Source organism: Camelus bactrianus, chromosome 5 (genome assembly GCF_048773025.1).
Source record: "Camelus bactrianus isolate YW-2024 breed Bactrian camel chromosome 5, ASM4877302v1, whole genome shotgun sequence".
Lineage (NCBI taxonomy): Eukaryota > Metazoa > Chordata > Mammalia > Artiodactyla > Camelidae > Camelus > Camelus bactrianus.
The window spans coordinates 105,185,081-105,207,250 of NC_133543.1; the positions used below are offsets into that span (position 1 = coordinate 105,185,081).

A 22,170-nucleotide genomic window follows, 5' to 3' on the forward strand; every position below is an offset into this window, starting at 1 on the left:
CGGCGGCGCACTTCCGTCGCGCACTTCCGGCCCCGCCCGAGCCCGTGCCCGCTTGTCCCGGATTGGCCCCGGTGGCGGCCCGTCGCGTCGCGCTGCGGAACCGTCGGAGCGACGCCGCGCTCAGTCGGCGGCCCAAGTGGGAAGATGGACGCAGGTGAGGACACAGCTGGGCGCCTTGGGGCCCTGGGCGGCGCTCGCCGGGCCCCTCAGCGCCGGGGCCTCGCCTGGCGGGGCCTGGGCACAGGGCGGAGCGGGGCCCTCGGGCACAGCGGGGCGCGGGCGGCGTCCGCGGGGAGGCGGGTTCGGGTCTGACAGCCTCGTATTTGCGTGTCTCGCGCTTTTCCGGGCCGCCTGCAGCGCTGGGCCGGCCAGCCGGCCGGCCCGTCCTTCGGGCCCAAGGCCGGCTGGGATGACCCAGGGCTGCGCGGCGTCCGGCACCGGAGGGAGGGGCGCCGGGCGATGCCGGGGTCGGGGGGGCCCGGGTGGAGCTGATCCTTGAAACCAGGGTCGGAGAAAGCTTTTGTCTCACCCCGCTAGGAGTTAAGAAGGGGAAAACTTTAACTCTTGGTAAGTTATGTTGTAGGTGGAGGCGAGAAACACACTCCAACACTCAGAGCACACGCATGTTTTTTAAAAAACTCGGTGACCAATAGATGATCCGGGCTTCTTTTCCTGTCACTGCATCTCATCATATTTAACCTCCTGGGGTCCTGATACGAAGTGTGCGGGGGGTGGGACGGGAGCGGATGTGTGTCTGTGTGCGTGCTGTTTTGGTCTCTCATCACGCTTCTGCTCCAGAGGGGACAGTTTCTTAGTTTTTGCTGGCATGGTATTTTGGATCTGTGTCCAGTATCCTTGACAGCATTCTTATACCGAGTAAAGCTCTCATTTTAACAGCAGTTTTAGTTTTTCATAACTTGCAGGGAGTGACTTGCTTTTAAGTATCCGACCGTCTGTAAAGACTTTCACGTGGTTTAATTCCACCTGTCATCCTGGATGGTTTCGTTTTTTGCTTTGTTTTCCTTTTTCTGGCAGCTGCAATGCAAATTTACTGAACTCTCAGTTTGGAAACTGTGATACAGGCCTGTGTGGCCAATATTTCAGTTATTCGTGGCATCTTGTCACTTAAGTGTGCTAGGTAGTTGGCAGAAATACAGTAGCCGTGGCTCCCAAAAGATGATGTTAACTGAATGTATTGTGAAGTCATTTGAAACAGAAAAAGTATTAGGCACAGGGCAAGGGAAGGAGTAGAATTATCAACTTACCCTTTTTTTTTTTTTTTTTTAATTATTGCTTGGGTACCAAAGACCATTCATTTGAGAGCCTTGGTTAAGGTGGAAAACAGGGTTTGATGTTGGTCATGTTACCCTAAGCGTGAAAACCAACATATTAAAATTAGGAGTAGCCACATGATGATACCTTAATGGGACACTGATCATCACTTCAAAGCAGAAAAGGTGTTTGCATTTGCAGGCTCTGCTGACGCTAGTAAAAATGTGTATGATATTTGTAGAGTGTTGTGGGGAGTCTTCTTTCTGACGTGAAGCTGCTCGTCTTTCTGGGACAGTTAATGGTCCAGCCTCCCCTGAAGCCTTCCTCGCCAAATGTTATGCAGTTCCTGGTGGTGGTTATAGTCATCCATTCAGTAACTACATTTACCATTGAATGCAGGTTTGTGTCTGCCATTGTTCTAGATCCTGGGGTAGAGAAGTGAACAGAATAGATAAAAGCCATTTCCTCGCTGACATTCTAGACGTGACACCCATGGTGTGGCTCGTGGGGGAGTGATGTGGGCCAAGCAGGAGGGGGTTGGAGTAGCCAGGATGCCAGGAAGGGTGTTACCACAAAGGTAAGTTTTGACCAAGATTCAGAATCCAGGCAGGTGGCCTGTGCTAGGAGCAGCAAGTAGGCCCATGTGGCCAGGGTGTAGTGGGTAGGTGTGAGAGCCAATGGCAGAAGGGTGATGTGAACCCAGCCATGGGGCCTTGTCAGCCCACCGTGAGGACATCTGAATGAGGTAGGGATGCTTGGGGAGGTTTCGAGGGGAGTAACGTGACTGGATGGGTGTTTGGCAGACTCAGTCTGGCTGCTCTGTTGAGAATGCGTTCCAGAGGGACAGTGGCAGAGGCAGGGAGACCAGTTAGCCAAGAGGCTGCCACAGTAAGCCAGGCATGAACCCTCGGAGGCCTAGGGCAGAGGAGGTTGAGTTCTGGATGTGTTTGAAGGTCCAGACAGCAAGACTGTGTACAGGTTGGAAGTGGTGTGTCCTGGGAGTGGACGGGGAGGAGTTTGAGATAGTGCCAAGGTTTATGGCTTGAGCTGAGCAACTCAGATGGGAGAGACTTGGAGAGGTCCTGCTTGGTGGAGAGCTGATGGGGGTTTGGTTTTGTGTGTGTGGCTGTGAGCTGTTGGACATCTGTTTGTGGTGTCCAGGGAGCCTTTGGGTCTGCAGGCCTGGAGCTGGGGGAGTAGGCCTGGGCTAGAGGTGAAAGTGTGCAGGAGGCCACTTTGGATGAGATCACTGAGGGTCTGAGTGTGGGCGGGAAGAGATGGGGTGGGGGCCCAGGGATGCTGGTGTGTAGGGGTCCTGAAGGCAGCCGCAGACTGCTGGCTGGTTGCCTTCTCCACTGAGCCCCCAGCTGTCTATCAAGTCAAGCTCTGCTTAGCGCTTAGATGCTGTCCACTCCTTGAGGACAAGAGCCAGCATCTTGCCCTTGGATCTCCAGTGCTTTACGTAGTGTCTGGCACGTGGTTGGTAACTGAAGAAGCAGACTTACACACGTGTCCCTGTGCTGAAGACGCTGTCGACTTCCCAGTGCTCTGGGTTTGTGTGCGATGGAAATCCCATCCGCTGGTGTCATACAGTGGATGAGAAGGGCTGCTCACTGCAGGGCGTTCTGTCCAGTGTGCTCACCCCAGCCTTGTTTAGGGGTCCTGATGTCGCTGAAGTTCCGGCTTTTCTTCCCTTCCTTTCCTCTCCCTCCCTCCCTTCCTTCTGTTTCTTCACTTAGAGCTGAACCACCAGCATCTTCACGTAAAGTATTTGGGATTTTAAAAAAATAACTGCTTGCAAATCCATTGTCGTAAACATAAGCATTTTCTGAAGGAAGGGAAGATTCCTTCCCTTGATTTCATTGATGAAACATACATAATATGGAAATTTGTGTATTTATAAAGTATAACCTCCAGAAACGTGTGTCTGGGGAAATATCTTTGAAATGTGATACATTAAGCTCTAAAAAAAACGTGGTGGTGGACGTTTTCTGCCGTCTTCCCGGGCTGAGTTACACGGTAGTTGGGCTAAGTTGGCTGGCCACATTTCATGAGCACAGCCTGCTGTTTTCTGTCATATTAATGACATTAGATGAAAACGTTTTTTTCTTAATGAAATTGCCATCCTCTTAAAGGACTTTCCACTTCCCCTTCTTAGTGTGATGGAGGCACCCTAGGGAGGAGGGTGCAGAGAATGGAGCTTCTGGACCCAGGTGACCAAACGGGAGAAGTGCTTCTTAGAGGCTTCTTTCTTAAGGTGGACAGTGCCTGTGCGTCTTGCTTCTCCCGTGTGTGGTCTTATTTCAAATTACAATTATTACCTGGGAGTCTGAAGCCTGGCGTTTTTGGAAAGTTGGACTTCTTTTAGCTCAGGAGATATGTGCACTTCACAAATGAAATGGCGTCAGATGTAAAGATGATGAGGTTGTAACGGGAGCTGTGGAGTGGGACGAGGGAGCCCTGTGGGAGGTGTGGCCTCCAGCCCTGAGTGGGGGGTCAGCCTGAGAACAGGGTCGACAAAGGAGCCTCAGAACATGCTGTCAGTCTGAGTGAATGTTAGTGATTGTGAGCCTTAGTTTTAAAATGGAAAAGTGTTCGTTTATCCATTGAAATGCTTTCTGAACTGGTGCTCTGTGATGTTTTCTGTTTGCAAAAGCATGAATACATATTTTGGCTACGGTAACATCGGTGATCAGATAAAAGTGGTGTTTTGTTTAGGGGGAGGTTTGGTTTCACAGGGCAGAGGCAGAGGCGGCCCTGTGTTCCCGCCCCACTGGGCAGGGCCGGTGGCCTCGCCCCTTCACAGTGAGCAGACTGAGGCTCAGAAACTTCAGCCTCTGTCTTACAGCTGGCAAGTGGGTGCACCATCTCCAAAACCACGTCTTCACGGAAGTTAGAAAGTTGAATGTGAGGAGCAAATGGTGTTCAGAAAAGTCTCCCCTCTGTTAGGAAGTGAGAGCCGAAGGTCAGGGCACCCTGCGGTCCAGGCCCCTCAGCCTGTCCTGGGAGTTGTGGGCCGGGCCAGTGGCCACGGACAGGCTGCGGGGCACGTCCACCGTGTCCTGCATGCAGAGTCTGGGCAGCCAGGGGCCGCTTGGGGGCAGGAGGCCATCACTGGCTGTCTGGTCTGCGTGGCCGCTGGTCGGGGGCTCTGTGTGAGGTGCGTGGATGGTGGCTGCTGCTCCCTCTCGTGCGGGGAGCTCATGACCCGACTGGCACTCAGTGAAGTTTGGGTCACGCCCTGGGATCAGGGGCATTGTCCTGGGGCTTGCCAGCAGTGTGGTCGCGGACGGTGGGGACTGTCTCCTGCCCTGCTGATGCTTGTTTCACCCATTTCAGCGAGTCCTTGAAACGTGCTGACTGTCACCACCCAGTGAGGGTCAGAGCTTTTCCTGTTCCTTAACTTGTTTCTTCCTCTCACGAGCCTTGAGGAAAACGCAGCCGTCCCTGTTTGACCAGTAAGGACACAGGGCACGGAGGGTGACCCCTGTGTGAGTGCCTCACGGCGGGTCCAGGTGGGCTCCGAGGGCCGGCTCCCGGCTCCATATGGCAGGCCGGGTTTAGTGGTGTGCTGGCTGGATGCCCCGCCTGTGGCCCGCGGAGCACAGAGAGCAGGAGGGAGGAGACTGCAATGGGTCCGCAGCGGTGCTAGAGGAGGTGTGGCACGCCCCCCCGGGCCAGGACCTGGGCTGGGGTGTGTGGCCTGGTGTTCTGCTGTGGGGCGCCAGTGACAGCAGGTGTGGGAGCCCTGGGGGACTCCCTGGACCGTCCTCATGATCACCTCACAACTTCTGCAGGGCAAGGGTTGCTTCCTGCTGGTTTAGTCCCTTCAGGCGTCTCCTGCAGTAGAGAATCTGAGGCCACACAGCCCATAATTTTGTTAGTGACAGCAGGAAACTCAGTGACATATTTTCACTTAACAGAACACCTGTTCTGGCCTTCCCTCTGAAGTTGGCATTGTCGCCTAGAAAGTCTGCTAGTTAACCTGGGAAGCGTGCCTGCTTTTCATTGGGTCTCGACTGCCAGGTGGCCAGCCGTTGTCACCCTGTTTTCAGAATGAGCGTTGTTTTCTTTTCGTCCTTACTCTTTGTCGTCTTCATTATCGTTGTTTCCTGGATATGGGAAGCTAGATGTCTCAGGAGTGTCTCAAGTTCCAGACTCAGGATACAGCGCTGTGGTCCTCTGATGCCGTCCACAGAGGAGATGCTCGCCCAGAGCTGTCCAGTGTCTTAGAAGCCACGTCCACTTTCAGTTCAGAGCTGTGGTCTCAGAGGGTCTCTGACCAGCAGGGTGAGGAGTTGGGTCCTGCAGTGTCGTCAGTTGAAACCAGACAGGTCTTGTTTGCGTGCTTTTCCCTCGATAGTGAACGTTGTAGGTTCGCGTGTATGTGTCCAGGTCAGAAAAGGCAGTGCTTTGGAAGATGTGCTGGTGGCTTTAGAGGGGAGCAGAGACACATGCTGTTTTCAGCTCCTTGAAAAGATTAAACTTGAATCCCTCCCAACTCAGTTTGTACACTTACGTGCAGGAACAAGTAGTCTTCTGTAAAAACAGGAACTTTAAATGATTTGTCCCTGATCCCAAAGCAGCTTGGATGGCATTGTCCATGGAGGATGAGCCAGAGCAGGGGCCCTGCCCCACCCCCAGACCCCTGGGCAGCGGGGCACTGGGCTCCTCTGACCCTGTAGGACTGCAGGCAAAAAGAAAAAAGGCAGAGCTGGGTCTGGATTCCCAACAATTCAAGAATCCTTTAAGCAGTGAACACAGGACCTTCTGTTGCCATGGAGTTGCTAGTTCTGTGAGTGCTACCTCCCGGCCCAGAGACTGCCTGTGTCCCTCCGGGCCTGCAGTTCTGCTTCCTTGATGTGAGTGGCACCAGCTGACCTTGGAGCTCTTCTGTCTGCCGCCTCCTTGCAGGTAGCTCGGGGGAGGGGTTTCGGGGACATGGCCCGGCTGCGCTGCAAGGGTGTCCTCTTAAGTGTTCCCACTTTCTAGGTGGGCTTCAACGCAGGCCTGGGGACCTCCAGTCCATGGGGGCCCAAGCTGGGATCTGAGCCCAGACTTCTCGGGGCTTGTGTGCGGCACAGAAAGGTTTGCAGGGGCCCCCGGGGACACCAGGAGCACCTCACAGGGTGCCTGCGTTTGTGCAGCAGAGCATTGAGCCCCTTAGATGGTTGATGGCGCTCTGACCGTCCCGTCCGGAGTAATGAGGAGGGGAAGGCCGGGTGTGGGGCAGCAGGGTGTGGGACGGCCCCACTGGATCTGCACAGGGAGGCCTCCAGGAGATGGGCACTTCTGGGCGTGAGGCTACGGGTAGTTTTTTTATATTTTCTAGCCTTGGGGCTTTTTGTAAATAGCATGTTATTTTACCAGAAGATGGGGCTCTTGCTGAAAAATAAACTCAGCGGTGGGAGACACTTGTATAATGTCCTTGATTTTCCGAAGAGTTGAGTGAAACTGCAGGGAGGATGTGAGGGGCCCCGTGGAAGCTGGAGCAGCGGCTGGAGAGATGGGTGCCCACAGCACACGGGGGCCCGTCTCACGGCCTTGACCCTGCTCCCTCACTTCCAGGGTCCGTGTGCAGAGGGAGGGTTTCCCCAGCTGGGGTCCAGAGCAGGAGGGGCACAGCGTTGCCAGCTTCTGGGTAGAAGCAGCATGGAGCAGGGTGGTACTGGGACCTGGCACAGCAAGCGGACGGTGCACTGTGCCTCCCTTAGGACGTCGGGGAGCTGCTGGCTGTGCCCTCGGCTGCCAGGCCTCTTGGCCCCAGGGCCGCAGGGGACTTTGCACTAGGGTTTGTCTCTGTTTCTGGAGGCCAGTGTCCCACCCAAGGGTAGCATCCTGCCCCCACTGACGGCCGCTCCTAACTGGGACATCAGGGTGGACAGGAGCCCCATGGTCCTCCCCCCAGAGCGTCTGCCTTCAGCACAGTGTCTGGGCATGTGCCCCACGGTGGCATCTGGTGACCCTGGGATGCCAGAAGGGCCTGCTCTACCTTCCTTGGGGTTTGTGGCTGCTTTTGTGCACGGAGATAAAGATGTGGGCTCTTGTGTTTTTGTCCTTTAGGTTTAAACCTTAAACAAGGACTTAAATCGGGTGATTTTGTTTTTTTATCTTTTTTGTCCCGTTGTCCTGGCCCCCAGGTGGTCTCTCACTCCTCAGTCTGCCAGACACTGACCCCTGGCTTTGAGCCTGAAAGGCTGGGGAGTTGGGTGCAGGGCCGCTGCCTCGTCCCGAGGGCTGCTGTCTTGGTGGTGGTGTGGCGGCACTGAGGTGCAGGCTCCCGTGCGGGCTCTTTGTATAGATGTGCGGTAAATGATCTCTGATGTTATTTTATGAAATTGTAAAATTGTGATCAAAGTGTTTGGTTTCCATAGCTACCCTGACCTACGACACTCTCCGATTTGCTGAGTTTGAAGATTTCCCTGAGACCTCGGAGCCTGTTTGGATCCTGGGTAGAAAATACAGCATCTTCACAGGTATGGGGCCTGTCGGAGCGGCTGTGCTCTGAGCACTCAGTCTGCAGGAGGAATTTTGTGGAGATGATTGTTGTCTGCTTTCTGTAATGTGTGCCCCAGAAACTTACAGCTGTGTATGTGTGTTTCTTTTTTTCCACGCTCTCTAGAAAAGGACGAGATCTTGGCCGATGTGGCGTCACGACTTTGGTTCACATACAGGAAGAACTTCCCAGCCATTGGTGAGTAGTGTCTGTTACAACGTGTGATGAAATACGCAGGGTTTAAGAGAAAAACTTGTCCCTTGCTTTCCTCGTCAGGCAGCCTTGGCTGGATAAGCTGGCTAAGGGCTTCGTGGGGCAACATGCCCAACCCGGGGCCCCTGATTCTGCTCGGGGCAAGGGTTTTCTGACCCCACGCCGCAGTGTGTCACTGGGGCCTAAAACCAGGGTCATTGTGTCACGACCAGCGTTTTAGAATGGAGAGCAGAAGGGGGCACGAAAGGGTGTGGGGTGGTGGTGAGGCAGCCTGTTGCATCAGGAGGCTTCCTGTGTTGATGTACCCGACACCGCCAGGGCCATCGCTGTGCTGCTGCCGCGGGTCCAGGTGTCTGGGAGCCCCTGCTCTGTGCCCGTCCTTCCCAGTGTGCCCCGCCTGTGCTTCTGCCCCCAGTGCACGTGGCCCCTGCCCCGTGGCCAGTTGTCACCTTTCTGGTGTGTGGAGAAGGTGCGTGGAGAAGGTGCTCCTTGTTGGACTCGGCCTCTTCTGTGTTACCATGAGGCTGAGCATCTTCATGCGTTTCCAGACGTCCTCATCTCTCTGTGACTTGTTCACGTGTTTGGCCCTTTTTGAGGGGGCTGTTGGGACATGTCTCTTACCAGCAAACACAGCCTTGGCAGGCGCAGGTTCTGAACAGTGCATGTCGCCTGGCGCGGAGGTGACGCCTGCAGTGTAGCGCTGACGCCAGTGAGCTTCCCTGGGGGGACCTCGGCCTCTGTCAGCTGTCTGACGGCGAGTGCCTCTCTGTGTCCGTGACAGGGGGCACCGGCCCCACCTCGGACGCAGGCTGGGGCTGCATGCTGCGGTGTGGACAGATGATCTTCGCCCAAGCCCTGGTGTGCAGGCACCTGGGCCGCGGTGAGTCAGTGCCGGGGGTGGCGACGTGCTGGGGAAGCCAAGAGGACGGTGGAGTTGGGTCCAGTAAAGCGAGTCACCCTTTGAGGGGGGATACAGCTCAATGGTAGAGCTGTGCTTAGCATGCACGAGGTCTTGGATTCAATCCCCAGCACTGCTGCTAAAAAAAATAGATAAATGCAATCTCACCTCCCCCCCAAAGAAATGCTGAAAAGTGTTTGTTTTTTAGAAATTATCCTTAAGTCACCGAAACCCTTTCTTGCTTTCTGTATGGGTTTGCTTTGATAGGTTGACATAGGTTTATTTGAAATTCTGGAGAACTTGGATTTTAAATTTGGAAAGGTTTACAAAAGGTTTGGACACCATCTGTCTTGAATGTCTTATAACAACGAAGTCTTCTTTGTTGTAATTTGGTAAAACTGAATTTCCCCATCTGTCTTGGACAGATTGGAGGTGGACCCAGCGGAAGAGGCAGCCTGACAGCTACTTCAGTGTCCTTAACGCATTTGTTGACAGGAAGGACAGCTACTACTCCATTCACCAGATAGGTGGGTCCTGGCCGCTGGGCTGGCAGTGGGCGTTGGGTCCCCGGGGAGTTCCTCTGTGTTGTGGTGTGAGGTGGTGGCCCTGGGTGGTCAGGAAAGCTCAGGCCCCGGACCGTGCCCACCACATGGCCTGCAGGGACTGCTTGGTGTGGCATCCACCAAGGCCACCTTGTGATCTTGGAGGTAGGTCCTCTGGGCCCTGGCGGTGAGTCTGCATGCACCTTTGTCTTAAGTCCCGCCTCCTGGGCCTCATGTTCCCGCCCATAGACAGGAGTTGTGGTGGAGCTGTGTGCTCTTGGAGCCACCTCCTCCCTCCGGCTCCTTAGTGAGGACCAGAGCGGAGTCCGCCGGGGGCGAGCCTGGAGCTGGCGTCTGTCCCCTCTGGAGGAAGCTTCATCAGGGGCTCTTGCCGGATGCAGGCTTCCTGTAAAGCGATCCCTGTGCCGCACGCTGCAGGCTGGCCTCCTCCAGGGGTAGCGGAGAGGGTGTCGAGGGGCATGTGTCATGCGTTGCCTCTGTCTCCTGCAGCGCAAATGGGAGTCGGCGAGGGCAAGTCTGTCGGCCAGTGGTACGGGCCCAACACCGTCGCCCAGGTCCTCAAGTACGTGCTGAGCGCACCTTGCCCTTTCTCGGGGTGGTGTGGACACACCCGGGTCTGCAGACTCTCCCGAGTCTCTGCTGCTGAGGGAAATAAGGGGCCTCCTGCTCTTTGCAGGGCCTCAGGGGGGTCCTCAGAGGTGACCGCTCCCGTGGTCTTTGGTCGGAGTTAGTGTTTTCCGATGAGATGAATACTTGTATCCAGACGGCACCCCTGGACCAGACCTTTGCTCTGTGGGCCCCATCCTTTACGGGTGCGTCTGAGGGTCTGGGGGGCGGGAGCAGCCTCCCCCACTGCCTTGAAGCCTCTGCCTCCAGTGTGGCTCCTCCTCACGTCTGCCCTCCGCATCTGCCTTCCGCTCCCACCCCAAGCTGCCCCTGCCCCCCCGCCCCCAGCCTGCCCCCTCCTCACTGCTCCTGTTGGGTGCGGGGCCTCCAGGACACCTCTCCACTGTCTGTGTGTCTCCTGAGCCAGCCCCCAAGATGATTCGCCCGCCACTGCCCTTTAGAGCCCTGACTCGCTGGCACCCTCTTCTCACTGCTGCCCCGAAGCAGCCTGGTCGAGGTCAGGTCAGTTCTGTCATCAAGCCCGGAGGCTGATTTCCAGCCCCCGACTTCCACCGTCCGCCACCAGCCCCCCCGCCGGTGCTCACTGCCCTCCCTGCGCAGCCTGCTCTCCGGTCCTTCCTGTGGCCGTCTGGCTACCTCTGCCTCTGTTGGTGCCTCCTCCTGCCCCTCTGCCAGCACTGTGGGCTCAGCTCGGGCCCTTGATCAGGGCTGTTCTCTGTCAGCGCCATCTCCCTGGGTCACAGCCCCTCTCATCCTGCTGCTCCCGCAGTGATGGTTCCTCAGCTCCAGGAGCGCAGGCCAAAAGCTGGGCCCGTGTCAGGCCCTCCTCTCCACACACACTGCCCACATGTGCCTGGACAGAGGCCCTCCCGTTATGCCGTTGGCTGTGGAACTCACTCTTACAGAACTTGGTTCCATGGCTGCAGCCACCCCACGATTACTTATAGCTGTGCTCTCTGTTAAAGCACGGACTCTGCGGGGACCCAGACTGGCTGTTGGTTCAAAGCGGGGGGGTGGGTGCTGCCTCCGAGGTGGTGAGCCTGGCAGGGTCCTACCACATGCCACCTGGACGGGGACGTGATGCCCCCGGAGGGCTCCCGTACCGGGCTGTCTCCACGCAGGTGCCATCGAGGATGATGGAGGGCGTGCTGGCTAGGTGAAGGGAAGCGGGCTCTGGCCTCAGCTTCCTTCTCATCTGCGGCTCCGGCCTTCCTTCCCATGGACGGCTGCAGAGGCGATGTCTCCGAACGGGTCAAGCTCACCGGCGTGTCCCCCTCTCTGGTAGGAAGCTCGCTGTCTTTGACACATGGAGCGCCCTGGCCGTGCACATAGCAATGGACAACACGGTGGTGATGGAGGACATCCGTAAGTTCCCGGAGGGCGGGGGCACAGTGGCTGCGGGTCCTCGGGGTGCCTGGCAGCAGCTGGGGGGCAGAGCTGGGTTGCTTAGTGCCCCACGTTGGTTTTGTGTCTTTGTTACAAATGATTTCTGGGCTGGGCTGTGGGGTGTGGGTGTTGTGGCTCAGGCCCTGTGTGGACACTGGTAACCGTGCCGCCTCAAGCCACAGGGCAGCGTGAAAGGGGAGCAGACCTGTGTTCCTCTCTCTGGAAGAGTCCACAGAAGCCTGCAGGAGTCCAGGCGGGCAGACGCTGTGGTCCCAGAGGAACAGGAGGGCCGGGTGGCAAGTGGCCTCTAAGGGAGCAAGTTTGAGTCTGTGCTTTGTGGTCTGCCTTGCAGCTGAGCTGGCAAAGCTCTTTGTTTTAACATTTCATTAAATTTTTATTCAGCAGCACCTTTTCCCCAGAGAATTTTTCAAAGCTGCCTCAACCCCAGTTTTCTTGAGGTTCCCCTGCAGGTTGTTGCCTTGAATCCAGTTCTACTTAAGGAAGCCCTTGAGGACCGGACTCAGTGTGTGGGCTTGAGGCTGCCGAGGATGTTGCGGCCAGGCCTCGCACACGTGAGGGGGCGTGGGCGCCACCACGGTGTGCCCATCAGCTCCTGGGATGTTGCTGCCCCTCAGTGGATGGGGCGCCCTCCCTTTTCTTCCTTCCGGGGACCGTTGGTGGCAGTGTTAGCATAAAACTGGGGAGCTGGGGAGCAGGAGCTCCTGATGTCTGTGGACACCCTGCACGAGCCCCTGCTGTGTTCACTCTGCTCCCTTGGGGCTGACCTCCTCGGGCCATCACCGGGTAGTGTGTGCTTCCTCCTGCCTTTCCCCTGTGTTCTAGTTCTTGAAGTTTTTGCAGAACATTGAAAACTTAGGAAACGTACAAAGGAGAAGAAAAAAAAACACTTGGTTTTACTACTGAGAAATATCTCATGTTGCCTTACAGTGTTTTCAGTGGAAACTGTACTTAGTGTTGTAAACGTCTCGTCTTGTCGGTAAAGCTGTTGAGCCGGACACTCTTCCATCTCGTCTTAACACCGCTCCTAAGTGTCGGGAAGCCTCTTGCCCTGCTTTCTCCACCCGCCACAGGGTCTAGTCTAGTCACTTGTTGGACCCTGGCTTCAGACCAGAGAGCAGTGGGCAGGAGGGGGCAAGGGACAGCTGCTTTCCAGAACCTTGGCCCCTCCAGAGGGGTGCGGCGCTGGCCCCAGTCCCTTCTGGAGGCCGCAGGGCCGCTGCTGGAAGTGTGACAGGACCCGAACCCCGGGCTTGTGTGTGGAGGGGCCTGGGCCTGTCACCCTCCTTCCCCCAACTCAGAAGTGGTGTGTGCTCATCACAGATACAAGTGGAGGATGTCTGACGCCAGGGTCAGGCAGGACCGTGTCAGAACATGACCAGCAAGGACCCTGGGGCTGAACACGGTGCCGGGGTCCTTGTGTGTGGTTTAGTGAAGTGGGGCTGAGTGGAGGCAATTCTGAAGGGCCTGTACTTGGGCTTTGGATTTCAAGAGGCCCGGAAGAGGCATGTCTGCCGCCTTCCTGGCCCACACTCGGAGGTGTGCATGCAGCAGCCTGGAGGGAGCTCTCAGACGCGGTGAGGCAAGCGGTGGAGCCATGTGTCTGGCCGATCAGGGCTCTTGCTTCCGGGCCCCATGGAGCTGCTTGTGGGCTTGTGGGGAGGAGACAGCTGGTCAGAAAGCTCACCGAGCCTCCAGGAAGAGCAGGCTGGAGGAGGTCCCTCAGATTTTGCAGAAAGTGTGTGGGCAAGGGGAGGCCTTGCTCCTTGGATGTCCCGATCCTCCCGTCCCTCCTCTGAGGATCAGCCAGGACATCCAGAGAGGCTCTGCCAGCGTCTCGTGTGGTAGATTTAGACCCTTATGAGCCTTTGAGCCTGGGGAGGAACTGCGGGCTGAAGGAGCCAGTCTGGCAGTGAGCACAGGGACACTGATGTGTGACGAAACGCAGTGGTAATCGGAGGAGGCGTGGGAGCAAAGATCTGGTAGCAGAACAGAAGCTCCATGAGAAGTGGAGCCCAGCAGGCAGCTGTGTGGGTTCGAGCTTCAGGGGCAGGACCGGCGGGTGCTGCAGGAGCCGCAGAGAACGCCTCTGAGCTGGAGGAAGAGCTGAGTCTTCAGAACTGGAGGCCTCTGGATTCTGGATGATGCACACGAGTGTGCGCATTCCTGCTGGCTCTTCCAAACTGCAGAAATAGAGAGGCTCTTACAAGCATCCAAGTAACAGTGATGACACACTGCCTTTGAAGGAGGGTGGCTCAGACCAGTGCTGGCTGCCCCCTCTTCCCCCCACGCCAGATGCTGCTGGAAATGTTTCGAATTCTGGAGAAGACCTGGGTTCCTGAGGCCCGGAAGCAAAGACCTTGTTTAATTGTTGACGCTGACGGGAAAGCAGAGAATTTGGACACGTTAGCAGCGTCAAGGGGCTAGAAAACTACACGTGGTGGCCTGGTGCAGCCGAAGACCCAGCTCTTATTAGCTGGGCGTGTGTCGTGTGACAGGCCGCACCAGGCTCGCGCCTGCTTGTGCCCCAGAGACAGCAGGGGGCTCTGCTCACAGTGACTGTCTAGTCAGCAAGGGAAATGTCACCGCCACAGAAGAGCCTCAAAACCAGTGAAGCAAAACCTACAGTAAATAGAGGATGTGTGGCAGGTCCAACATACTAAAAACTGGTGTCACAGAGGGCCCACGTGGCAAAGTCAGAGGGCGTAATGGCGCACGCCAGGTCTTAGATCTGGGGGCAGGATGCACCTTTTAAAAAGTGCCCAGGGGACGTTTCCATAAACTAATGCAGGATAAGTAGAAAAAGAGGACAAAACCCTGTTACCTTGAAGTTTCAAACTTCTGGCTTAGCTTTTGAGTCAAAAAAAGTCATTTACAGATTGCATATCAGAATCTGATGCAACAACGTGAAGAGAAAACCTGTACCTTTAATACTGGTGACCAGGTAATACACAGTAAAAACAAACAAGATACCTAGTTCAGGAAGTTAGGGAAAGACCCACAGAGTTAAGGGAAGAACCTGAAGAACGGCCTTGACAAATGTAGAAATTAGTGATTTGAAAAGGGAAAAAAAATGGTAGAACAAATACATCCTGAACTGACTCTTTGAAACAATACGCGGGTCATCGGATGACCACCTAAAGGGGAGAAGGCCTGGAGACCTGTAGAGATGAGGCGGTAAGAGCTGGACACCGATTCTGACCTGGGGGCCCCCCACCCCAAGCTGTTCTGCGGCGCAGCTGGGCGTCCTACAGTTCAACTTGGTCCTGACACTGTCTGCATTCCTGGAGATGCCTCAGACCCCATGCGCTGAGGGCTCAGTCCCCTGAGACGGCTCCCCCCGACCCCCACTGAAGACCTCCATTGAGTCCAGGCTGTACCTGTGCTTCTGGTTGCCTGGCTGTAGATGGGAAGTTCCCACGACCCTCTCTTTGGTTGGATTAACTCTCTAGGGCGGCTCGGGGAACTCAGAAACAGTTTTATTTTGAAGGACACAAGTGGGGCGGGGGTGGGTGGGGTGCACAGGATGAGGTGTGGGGAGGGGCGCCGTCCTCTGGGCTTTATGGAGGCCTTGTTACACAGGTACCAGTGATCCAGGTGGTCACTGCCCCCCAGCTCCTCCCCATCCCGGAGGTGGGGCCGTGGGGTGGGTTCTCCTGCACCCAGCCCCGTCCTCAGGGGCTTTCCAGAAGTTACCTGTTGGGTGACAAAAGACTCTGTGTGGCACTGGGCACTTGAGGGTCCCGTGGGCTTTAGGAGCTCTGTGTGTATTTCTTACCGTAACGTCGCAGAAAGATTAAGCCCCCAGACATAGGAAGATAGGTGAAGTACCTCCTCCTCCAGTGCTTGCTCTTTCCAGCTGTCTGTCTGCAGAGGCGCCAGCCCTGTGGTCGGTCACAGCCCGGAGCCTTGCCTGCCCAGACTCACGGTGCTGGGTGTTTTGGCTGCACTGCGTCATCGCCACCGCCGCCTTCCTTCTGAACCACGTGGCCTGTCAGCCTGGAAAGACAGGGTCAGAGCCGTCCTGCCACCTCCTGTGATGGGGGGCCAGCGCCATGTGTTGTCGCCCTCTTTGGTCTCCTTTAATCTGGAAAGTTCTCCCTCTTAGTTTTTTTTGTCCTCGTTTTTCATAGCATTGTCATTTTTAAAAAGCCAGGCCTCATAATCGATTACTTCTTTGCTCACGGTTAGGTTTAGGTGAAACGTTTTGCCCGGCAGCCCGGTGGCTGTGTCCTCCTCAGAGTCAGTGCTCATGGGCTCTGTTGACTCAGGCCGTTATCCCTTGGGGTCCTTACTCGCTGCCGCACATCCAGCCGGCTCTCTGGCACACCCCTTCCTGGGCACTAACTAGATACTCGCCTGCCCAGCCCTGATATCGTCCACTCCCTGGGGAGGCCTGGTTCCTCCTAGTGGGGAAGGTGTTTAGAAACCATGGACTTGGTGCCTGGGGTGCTTGGGGCTACTGCAGTGTCTCCTGCCCCAAACGCCAGAGTTGACCTGTTTACTGAAGGATTACCCAGGTATTTAGACAGAAGAAGTTACTGAAACGTTAAAGGAGGCAGGAGAGGTACTCCTCGATGGTCTCCTGGCGGAGGGGGACCGTAGGAGTCCTGGGGCCCTGCTGCCCTGCTGCGTCCGGCCAGGCTGGTGACTCCACAGTGCTTGTTTATTGTTGCTTCTAAGGTGCACGTCAGTGTTTTTTGCACTGTTTAGTTTATGTGAGCTATTTCACAATGGAAGTTTAAAATTGAGTGCGCATAGAAAACGTTTGCTGCTTTTTCGTCTGTGGCGGCAGGTTTATCCTCACACTTCGTTTTCCGAGCTTGGATTGCACTCTAAGCACTTGGCGCTTTTGTGCCCACTTTCTATTACAGCGTGACCATGTCCCTGTTTCTTTTGGGTGAACTCCTGCCAGCTTCTGTTAAGCCTACAAAAGTCCCCGTTTTTCAGGAAAGTTGTGCAGGAGCAGCCTTCCTTGTGCTGGGGCTGCCGCATTTCCTGCGGATTCCGAGCAACACTGTAACGGTTTCCCTGCTGGGGCGGAGGTCAGCAGCAGAACCTCACCGTCGCCGTGGAGACCCTTGGTGCTGCTCATCCCGCTGCGCCTGGGGCTCACGGACATCAACTCAGCCTACACGGAGACGCTGAAGGTGGGTCTCTGCCCATTGGGGGACCGAGATACCTCGTCTCACTGGAAACCCCCAGCTGTCACTGTCTGGCCCTGACCAGCCCTCTGTCTGCCCTGTGGACTCCTGGCCTTGCCCTGGGCAGGCCCGGCCACCCCTCGCATCGACCCCTGTGCTCCCATCAGCTTGTTCTTCCCTGCTGCCACCTCTCGTGGCCTCTGCTCTTCCTGCTGACGTGGCGGTCTCGCTGGCCTCCTGTCTGTTTCTGCTGCAGCACGTGCAGGCCACCTCCCAACGCCTGTCCCCTGTGTGCGGGCTGGGCTGACCCATCTGCACCTCCCCTGGCAGCCCCCCTTCCCCTTCCTCCTGCACGGCTTTCCTGGAGGGCCTGTGGCTTCTGTGTTTGGTCCTCCCTCCTGCCTGGGCTCCTCAGGACCGTCTCCTCATTCTCCACCTGGCACCAGTTGTGCAGTGTGCTTGTCCACGCTGGAGCCTCCCTGGGGAGGGGCCTGCTGGCGCACTCGCCCAGCCCCACCCTGTCCCCTCCCGCAGCACTGCTTCATGATGCCGCAGTCCCTGGGCGTGATCGGAGGGAAGCCCAACAGCGCCCACTACTTCATCGGCTACGTCGGTGAGTGGCCGGGCTGCAGCCAGGGGAGAGGGAGGGAGGGGCTTCAGGGCAGCCCCCACCCCCACCCCAGCCAGTGCCTAACCTCCTGCTGACCTGCCTGTCCGCCCCACACAGGCGAGGAGCTCATCTACCTGGACCCGCACACCACACAGCCCGCCGTGCAGGTCACTGACAGCTGCCTGATCCCAGACGAGAGCTTCCACTGCCAGCACCCGCCCAGCAGGATGAACATCTCAGAGCTAGACCCGTCCATCGCCGTGGTGCGTCCCCGTGGCAGCCTGCCGGCACCTGCCTTGGGCATGTGCACGGGTGTTCGGAGGCATTTTGTACCCAGTCCTGCTGCTGCTTTAGGATGAAAAGAAAAGCCTTTGTGTTTTTATAATTGTTTTTACACATCTTGGCATAAGTGTTAGTTCGTGTGTTTTAGAATTCACCAGGCACAGAAGGGGCACTGGCGCCTGCCTGCCCGCCTCGGGTGCGTCCCAGGCAGCCTCGTGTGGGCGAGAGTGAGTGCGCCCCCCCCCCCCCGTCCTCCCTCGCTCTCGCCGCTCTCAACTCCTCTGGGGGGGATCTGGGGTGGTTTTTACTTTTTTGATCTAATGTATCTACAAGATGGTCCTTAAGAACGAGCTTCTTCATTCTCTTGGTTATGAGGCTGGAATTTTGGGTTGTAATTTATGTAAACCTGCCTGGTCCCAGAATGCATCTGATGGGAAAGGAGGCCAGAAACACCTGAGAACCCTGAGTCCTCATGGTGGTGAACTGAGTAATGGCCCCGATGGGCATGTGGTCTAGGATGGGATGTCCCCCACACTCACCGCCGGTGGGTCTCACCTTGAGGCTGGAGGCCCTGGGGGCAGGCGGTGGTGTGTGGGGCTGCCCCTCTGACTGCGGCAGGTGAGTCCACGTCGCGGCCTCGGTAGCTTCTAGCAGTTGATGCTCGTGAGAGTCAGGTCCAATGAGAAAGCCAGCCACCTGGACGAGGCAGTGGACATGTGCCCGAGAGCAGGCGCACCGAAGGCTGGCTCCTCAGGAGAAACAGGCCTCTGCCTTCCAGCCGTGTCCCGCGGGTCCTTGCCCAAGCCTTGAATGGTGTGAACTGGCTGCAGGGGCTGAGCCCCTCTCCTCTCCTGGGCCCAGTGTCCCTCTGCAGGTTGACGTGTGGTTCTGATGGGCCGAGCGTCCCCGGTCACTTGTCATAACACCGGAGCTCTGCAAACAGCAGATTTAGGGGATGGTGTCCCCACATCCTCGGTGTCCCCATGTCGCCCCTCAGTAGGAGGCCCGCTTCTGCTGACAGTGGGTCAAGGCTGAGGCTGACCCACGCCCAGCCCCAGGAGCACAGGGAGGGGAGGGTCTCTGCCCTGCCCTGGCGCACAGGCATTCCCTGCCTGGCTCCTGGGCCTTGAGACCCTGCGGCTGCCTGCCTGGGTCGGTCAAGGCTGAGGGCAGGGGTGGAGCTGTGGGCACAGCCTGCAGAGAGAGGTGTGGCAGCTGGAGAGGCAAGGAGGCCAGCGTGTGGTGCGGCCCTGCCTGGCATGCACACGGGGTCCTGTGGGGACGCTGGGAATGGAGACCCTGCCTCTTCGAGCCACTTCCCCTGCCCCCCCCCCCCAGCAGTGTGCACGTGGGCCGCCCTCCGCTGACCCCGGGTTTTCCTTGTAGGGGTTTTTTTGCAAGACTGAGGACGACTTTAATGACTGGTGCCAGCAAGTCAAAAAGGTTGGTGGTGGTTCCCCATCCCCTGGACTGGGGCAGGGGCTGAAGGCCAGCCTTGGGGTCTCTGGTTTGGAGTCCTGCCTACCCGCTCACCCTTGCTGGCACTTGTCTGCACAGTGTGCCGTGTGCCTCGTGAGATCATTGCTTCTGGTGCCATCCTTGCTGTGATCAGGGCGTCTGCAGAACAGACTGCACTCCCCGCCCCCTGGGCTGCATGGGGAGCAGGTGGGAAGGGGGTTTTCCCCGGAGGCTGCTTGTCAGGCTGACAGGTGCCGTCCTCCATGGGTCGGGGGGTCCGGCCTGAGCGTAGCATGAACCCTCTGAGCTCAGTGGGGCTGCCCTGCAGGACGGGCCCCCTGACGGCTGTCTTGCCCACAGCTGTCCCTGCTCGGAGGCGCCCTGCCCATGTTTGAGCTGGTGGAACAGCAGCCTTCCCACCTGGCCTGCCCTGACGTCCTGAACCTGTCCTTAGGTGAGTCCGGAGCCCTGGGGTGGGGTGTCCCCATCTCAGTACTGGGGTGTGGTCTGTGCAGTGCTCCTGTCTGCCCCTCACCTTCCCCCAGGTCCTGTCCCAGTTGCCTTTGACCTTTAACATTTGTATGCAGTTGTGGTCCCTTGGTGGTCACTGGTGTGTGGGTCTGGGTCACTGCTGAATGTCGCCTCCTTTCACCTGAGCGTGTCCCCGGCCCCACATGCTCCTCACACAGTCCCTGGGCTCTCTGAGAGCCAGGACACACTAGGCTTCTGTGACGATGTGGCCCGGGAGCCACCCGGGTCGGGCAGACTGGCTGCAGGTGGGCTCTCCCTACTGCTCAGTGCTCTGGCCCAGGGACCGACTCCTCTTAAGTGAATTGAGCACGTGGTGCCTGGGAAGTGGGGACTCAGCAGTGGGCCCCCGAGTACGTCCAGGCCGTGCTGTGATCCCTGGAGGTATCTCATCCGTTCTGTGAAGGTCACCAGAGGGGACGGTCACAGCCGCTGCCTGATGGGAACCACAGGGCGGTTGGGGGCCCAGCACTGGGCTCGGGACAGATGCTCCACCAGCCCCAGACGGTGCAGGGGTGGGCACCCCTCCCAGGACGGGGCCCCACCGCTCTTCTTCCCTGCACTCTGGTGCCCTCTCCCACCGAGGCCCTGGTCCTGGTGATCACGGGGCTGGATCCCTCCTGGCCGGCTCAGACCAGGCACTGGGAGGACGATGCCTCGGCTGGGCAGTCCTGGCACCTCAGCCTCCCTCTGCACCTGGGCCGCCCTGACTGTCGGGCACAGGGCAGGACGACTCCTTCACGGGACAGGTGCAGGGTGCAGTGGACGCTCAGCCCTCAGCCCCGTGCCTGGAGTGACCCACGCCACATGCCCGGTGGGGTTTTGTCTTGTTTCTTTAGATTCTTCTGATGTAGAGCGATTGGAAAGATTCTTTGACTCAGAAGATGAAGACTTTGAAATCTTGTCCCTTTGAAAACCCTGCTTTTGGGGGACGGTCTCACTGGCCCTGCTGCGGCCCCTTCGAGAGCCCAGCCCCACCTCTGGGCGCATTTCATCCATCCAGCCCACCCACCCGCCCGCCGCGCCCAGTGCCAGAGCCCTGAGCTGCCTATGGACTCGGGGGACTGCGCTGCCCGGAGGCCTGACCTCATGGAGCGCACGGCACGAGTGAGAGGCCACCTGCTGGCACCGGGCCGGAGCTTCTGGGAGCAGCGCCGTGTCAGCCCTTGTGCCCGCGACACTGCCAGCCCTGCATCAGCGCAGCCTCGTCCTGCTTCCTTCTGGGCTGCGAGCCTCAGTTTGCTCTGGAATCAAGGTCCTGTGTGAAGTTTCAACAGACACGCGTTTGTGTGGGGCGTGTCCCAGACCAGTGCAGAAGACACATGAGAAGCGCTGGCCTCTGCCCTGTCGGGGCTGCCTCGGTGGGGATGGGGTGAAAGGACTGCGGCGGGCGTCTCCTCGCTTTGGGAGAAAGCACGGGTTGGGGGTGCGGGCCAGTCCAGAGATGTGGCCGGGACTGACGCAGGTGAGGTCCAGAGGGCCGCCGTCCTCCTGCCTCCTTTGCAGGTGTTGGCCAATGAGACGCCCATGTCTGCTGCTTGCTTGTCGCACCAGCGTCCCCTGGGTGGGAGGAGGGGGTGTGGGGCTCGTCGCCACCCAGAGCCTTCCTCCATCTCCTGGTCCTCCCAGCCGCCCTTGGTCAGGTCAGCCAGGTTTCTGATGGTTTGGGGCCAGAGGGTAAAGCCCTCGTTTCTGGGGGGTGAGTCACCTCTAGTGGAGACGCTCCCAGGTCCTCCTCGGCCCCCATGGGCATCCACACCGCCACCTGTAGCCCTGCTGTCCTGTGCCCAGAGATGCCGCCCCCACGAAGGGTTGGGCTCGTCCCACCAGGAGGCACAGAGGGGCCTGGGGAGGTGGCGGCCTCCCCCCAGAGCGCCTTCCTTCAGAGCCCCGCCCCCACCCACCCTGTGTTTGGGCTCCTGCTGCCCCCACCCTGCCCCCACATGTTGCCGACTTAAGTTATTTCCTCTGGCTCCCTTGTCTTCCCCTCGTCCCTCCCTCCTTCCTCTGCCCACTTCCTGCAGATTCGGGGCAAAGGAGGGCGCTCAGACGGTGTGCATTCCTTCGGCGCTGTTGGGCCGGGGTCCTGCTGCAGCGTCTGCTGGGGGCACAGACGGTGCCCATGGGTGACAGCCTGACCGGAGGGGAGCCTGTCTCGTGTGTGTTGGGAAAAGCTTCCTGAAGAGAGTTGTTCATCCTTAGTTGTGTAGTTTGCGACTCTTAATGGCAAATAACAGTTTCAATAGAAAACAAGTTCACTGTCCGTCTGTCTTTGTTTTTCCTGAGTTGTAGTTGGACCTGGTGAGAATGAGGAGGGTGTTTTCTCAGTTCATGAAGAGGCTCAGTGAGGCTTTGGTGGCCGGACATGTGAGCTCGGTCGCTCCCCACTCCCCATGCCCGGATGAGAGGGGGCCTTCCTGCTGGGCCTGGCTCTGAGGCTCTGAGCTGCAACTCTTGTTCTCACCTCCTGTGGTTTGCCTTTAGAGCAAAAAATGCAGAGAAACTTGATTCTAGGCAGACACACAGTAGCTCCCTCTCTTCAGCAAGAAGGGCAGGGGAGCGGCTGCGGTGGGCTTCGGAGCAGCAGTGACCGTGCAGGCACTCGGGTCCCTCCGGGGTGTGAGCACGGGCTGCTCACCCGGCCTGCCTGCGGAGACCTGCCGGGACAGAGTGAC

The 22,170-nt window shown here is 57.7% G+C and overlaps 1 protein-coding gene across 2 annotated transcripts; it reads left to right on the forward strand.

The window, feature by feature from the left end:
• Positions 1-20: 20 nt before the first annotated feature.
• ATG4B (autophagy related 4B cysteine peptidase) lies at positions 21-21,758 on the forward strand. 2 transcript variants are annotated; one of them, XM_074364752.1, is made up of 13 exons: positions 21-154; positions 7,647-7,748; positions 7,895-7,966; positions 8,763-8,861; positions 9,305-9,406; positions 9,932-10,004; positions 11,355-11,434; positions 16,424-16,623; positions 17,152-17,230; positions 17,345-17,490; positions 18,896-18,952; positions 19,328-19,421; positions 20,335-21,758. In XM_074364752.1, exons 1-13 carry the CDS (start codon positions 145-147, stop codon positions 20,406-20,408), a joined length of 1,188 nt encoding a protein of 395 aa, XP_074220853.1. In that variant the 5' UTR covers positions 21-144; the 3' UTR covers positions 20,409-21,758. The 2 variants fall into 2 exon arrangements, with proteins under 2 accessions (XP_074220853.1, XP_074220854.1); XM_074364753.1 differs by lacking the exons at positions 19,328-19,421; positions 20,335-21,758 and adding an exon at positions 19,067-19,262.
• Positions 21,759-22,170: the final 412 nt, after the last annotated feature.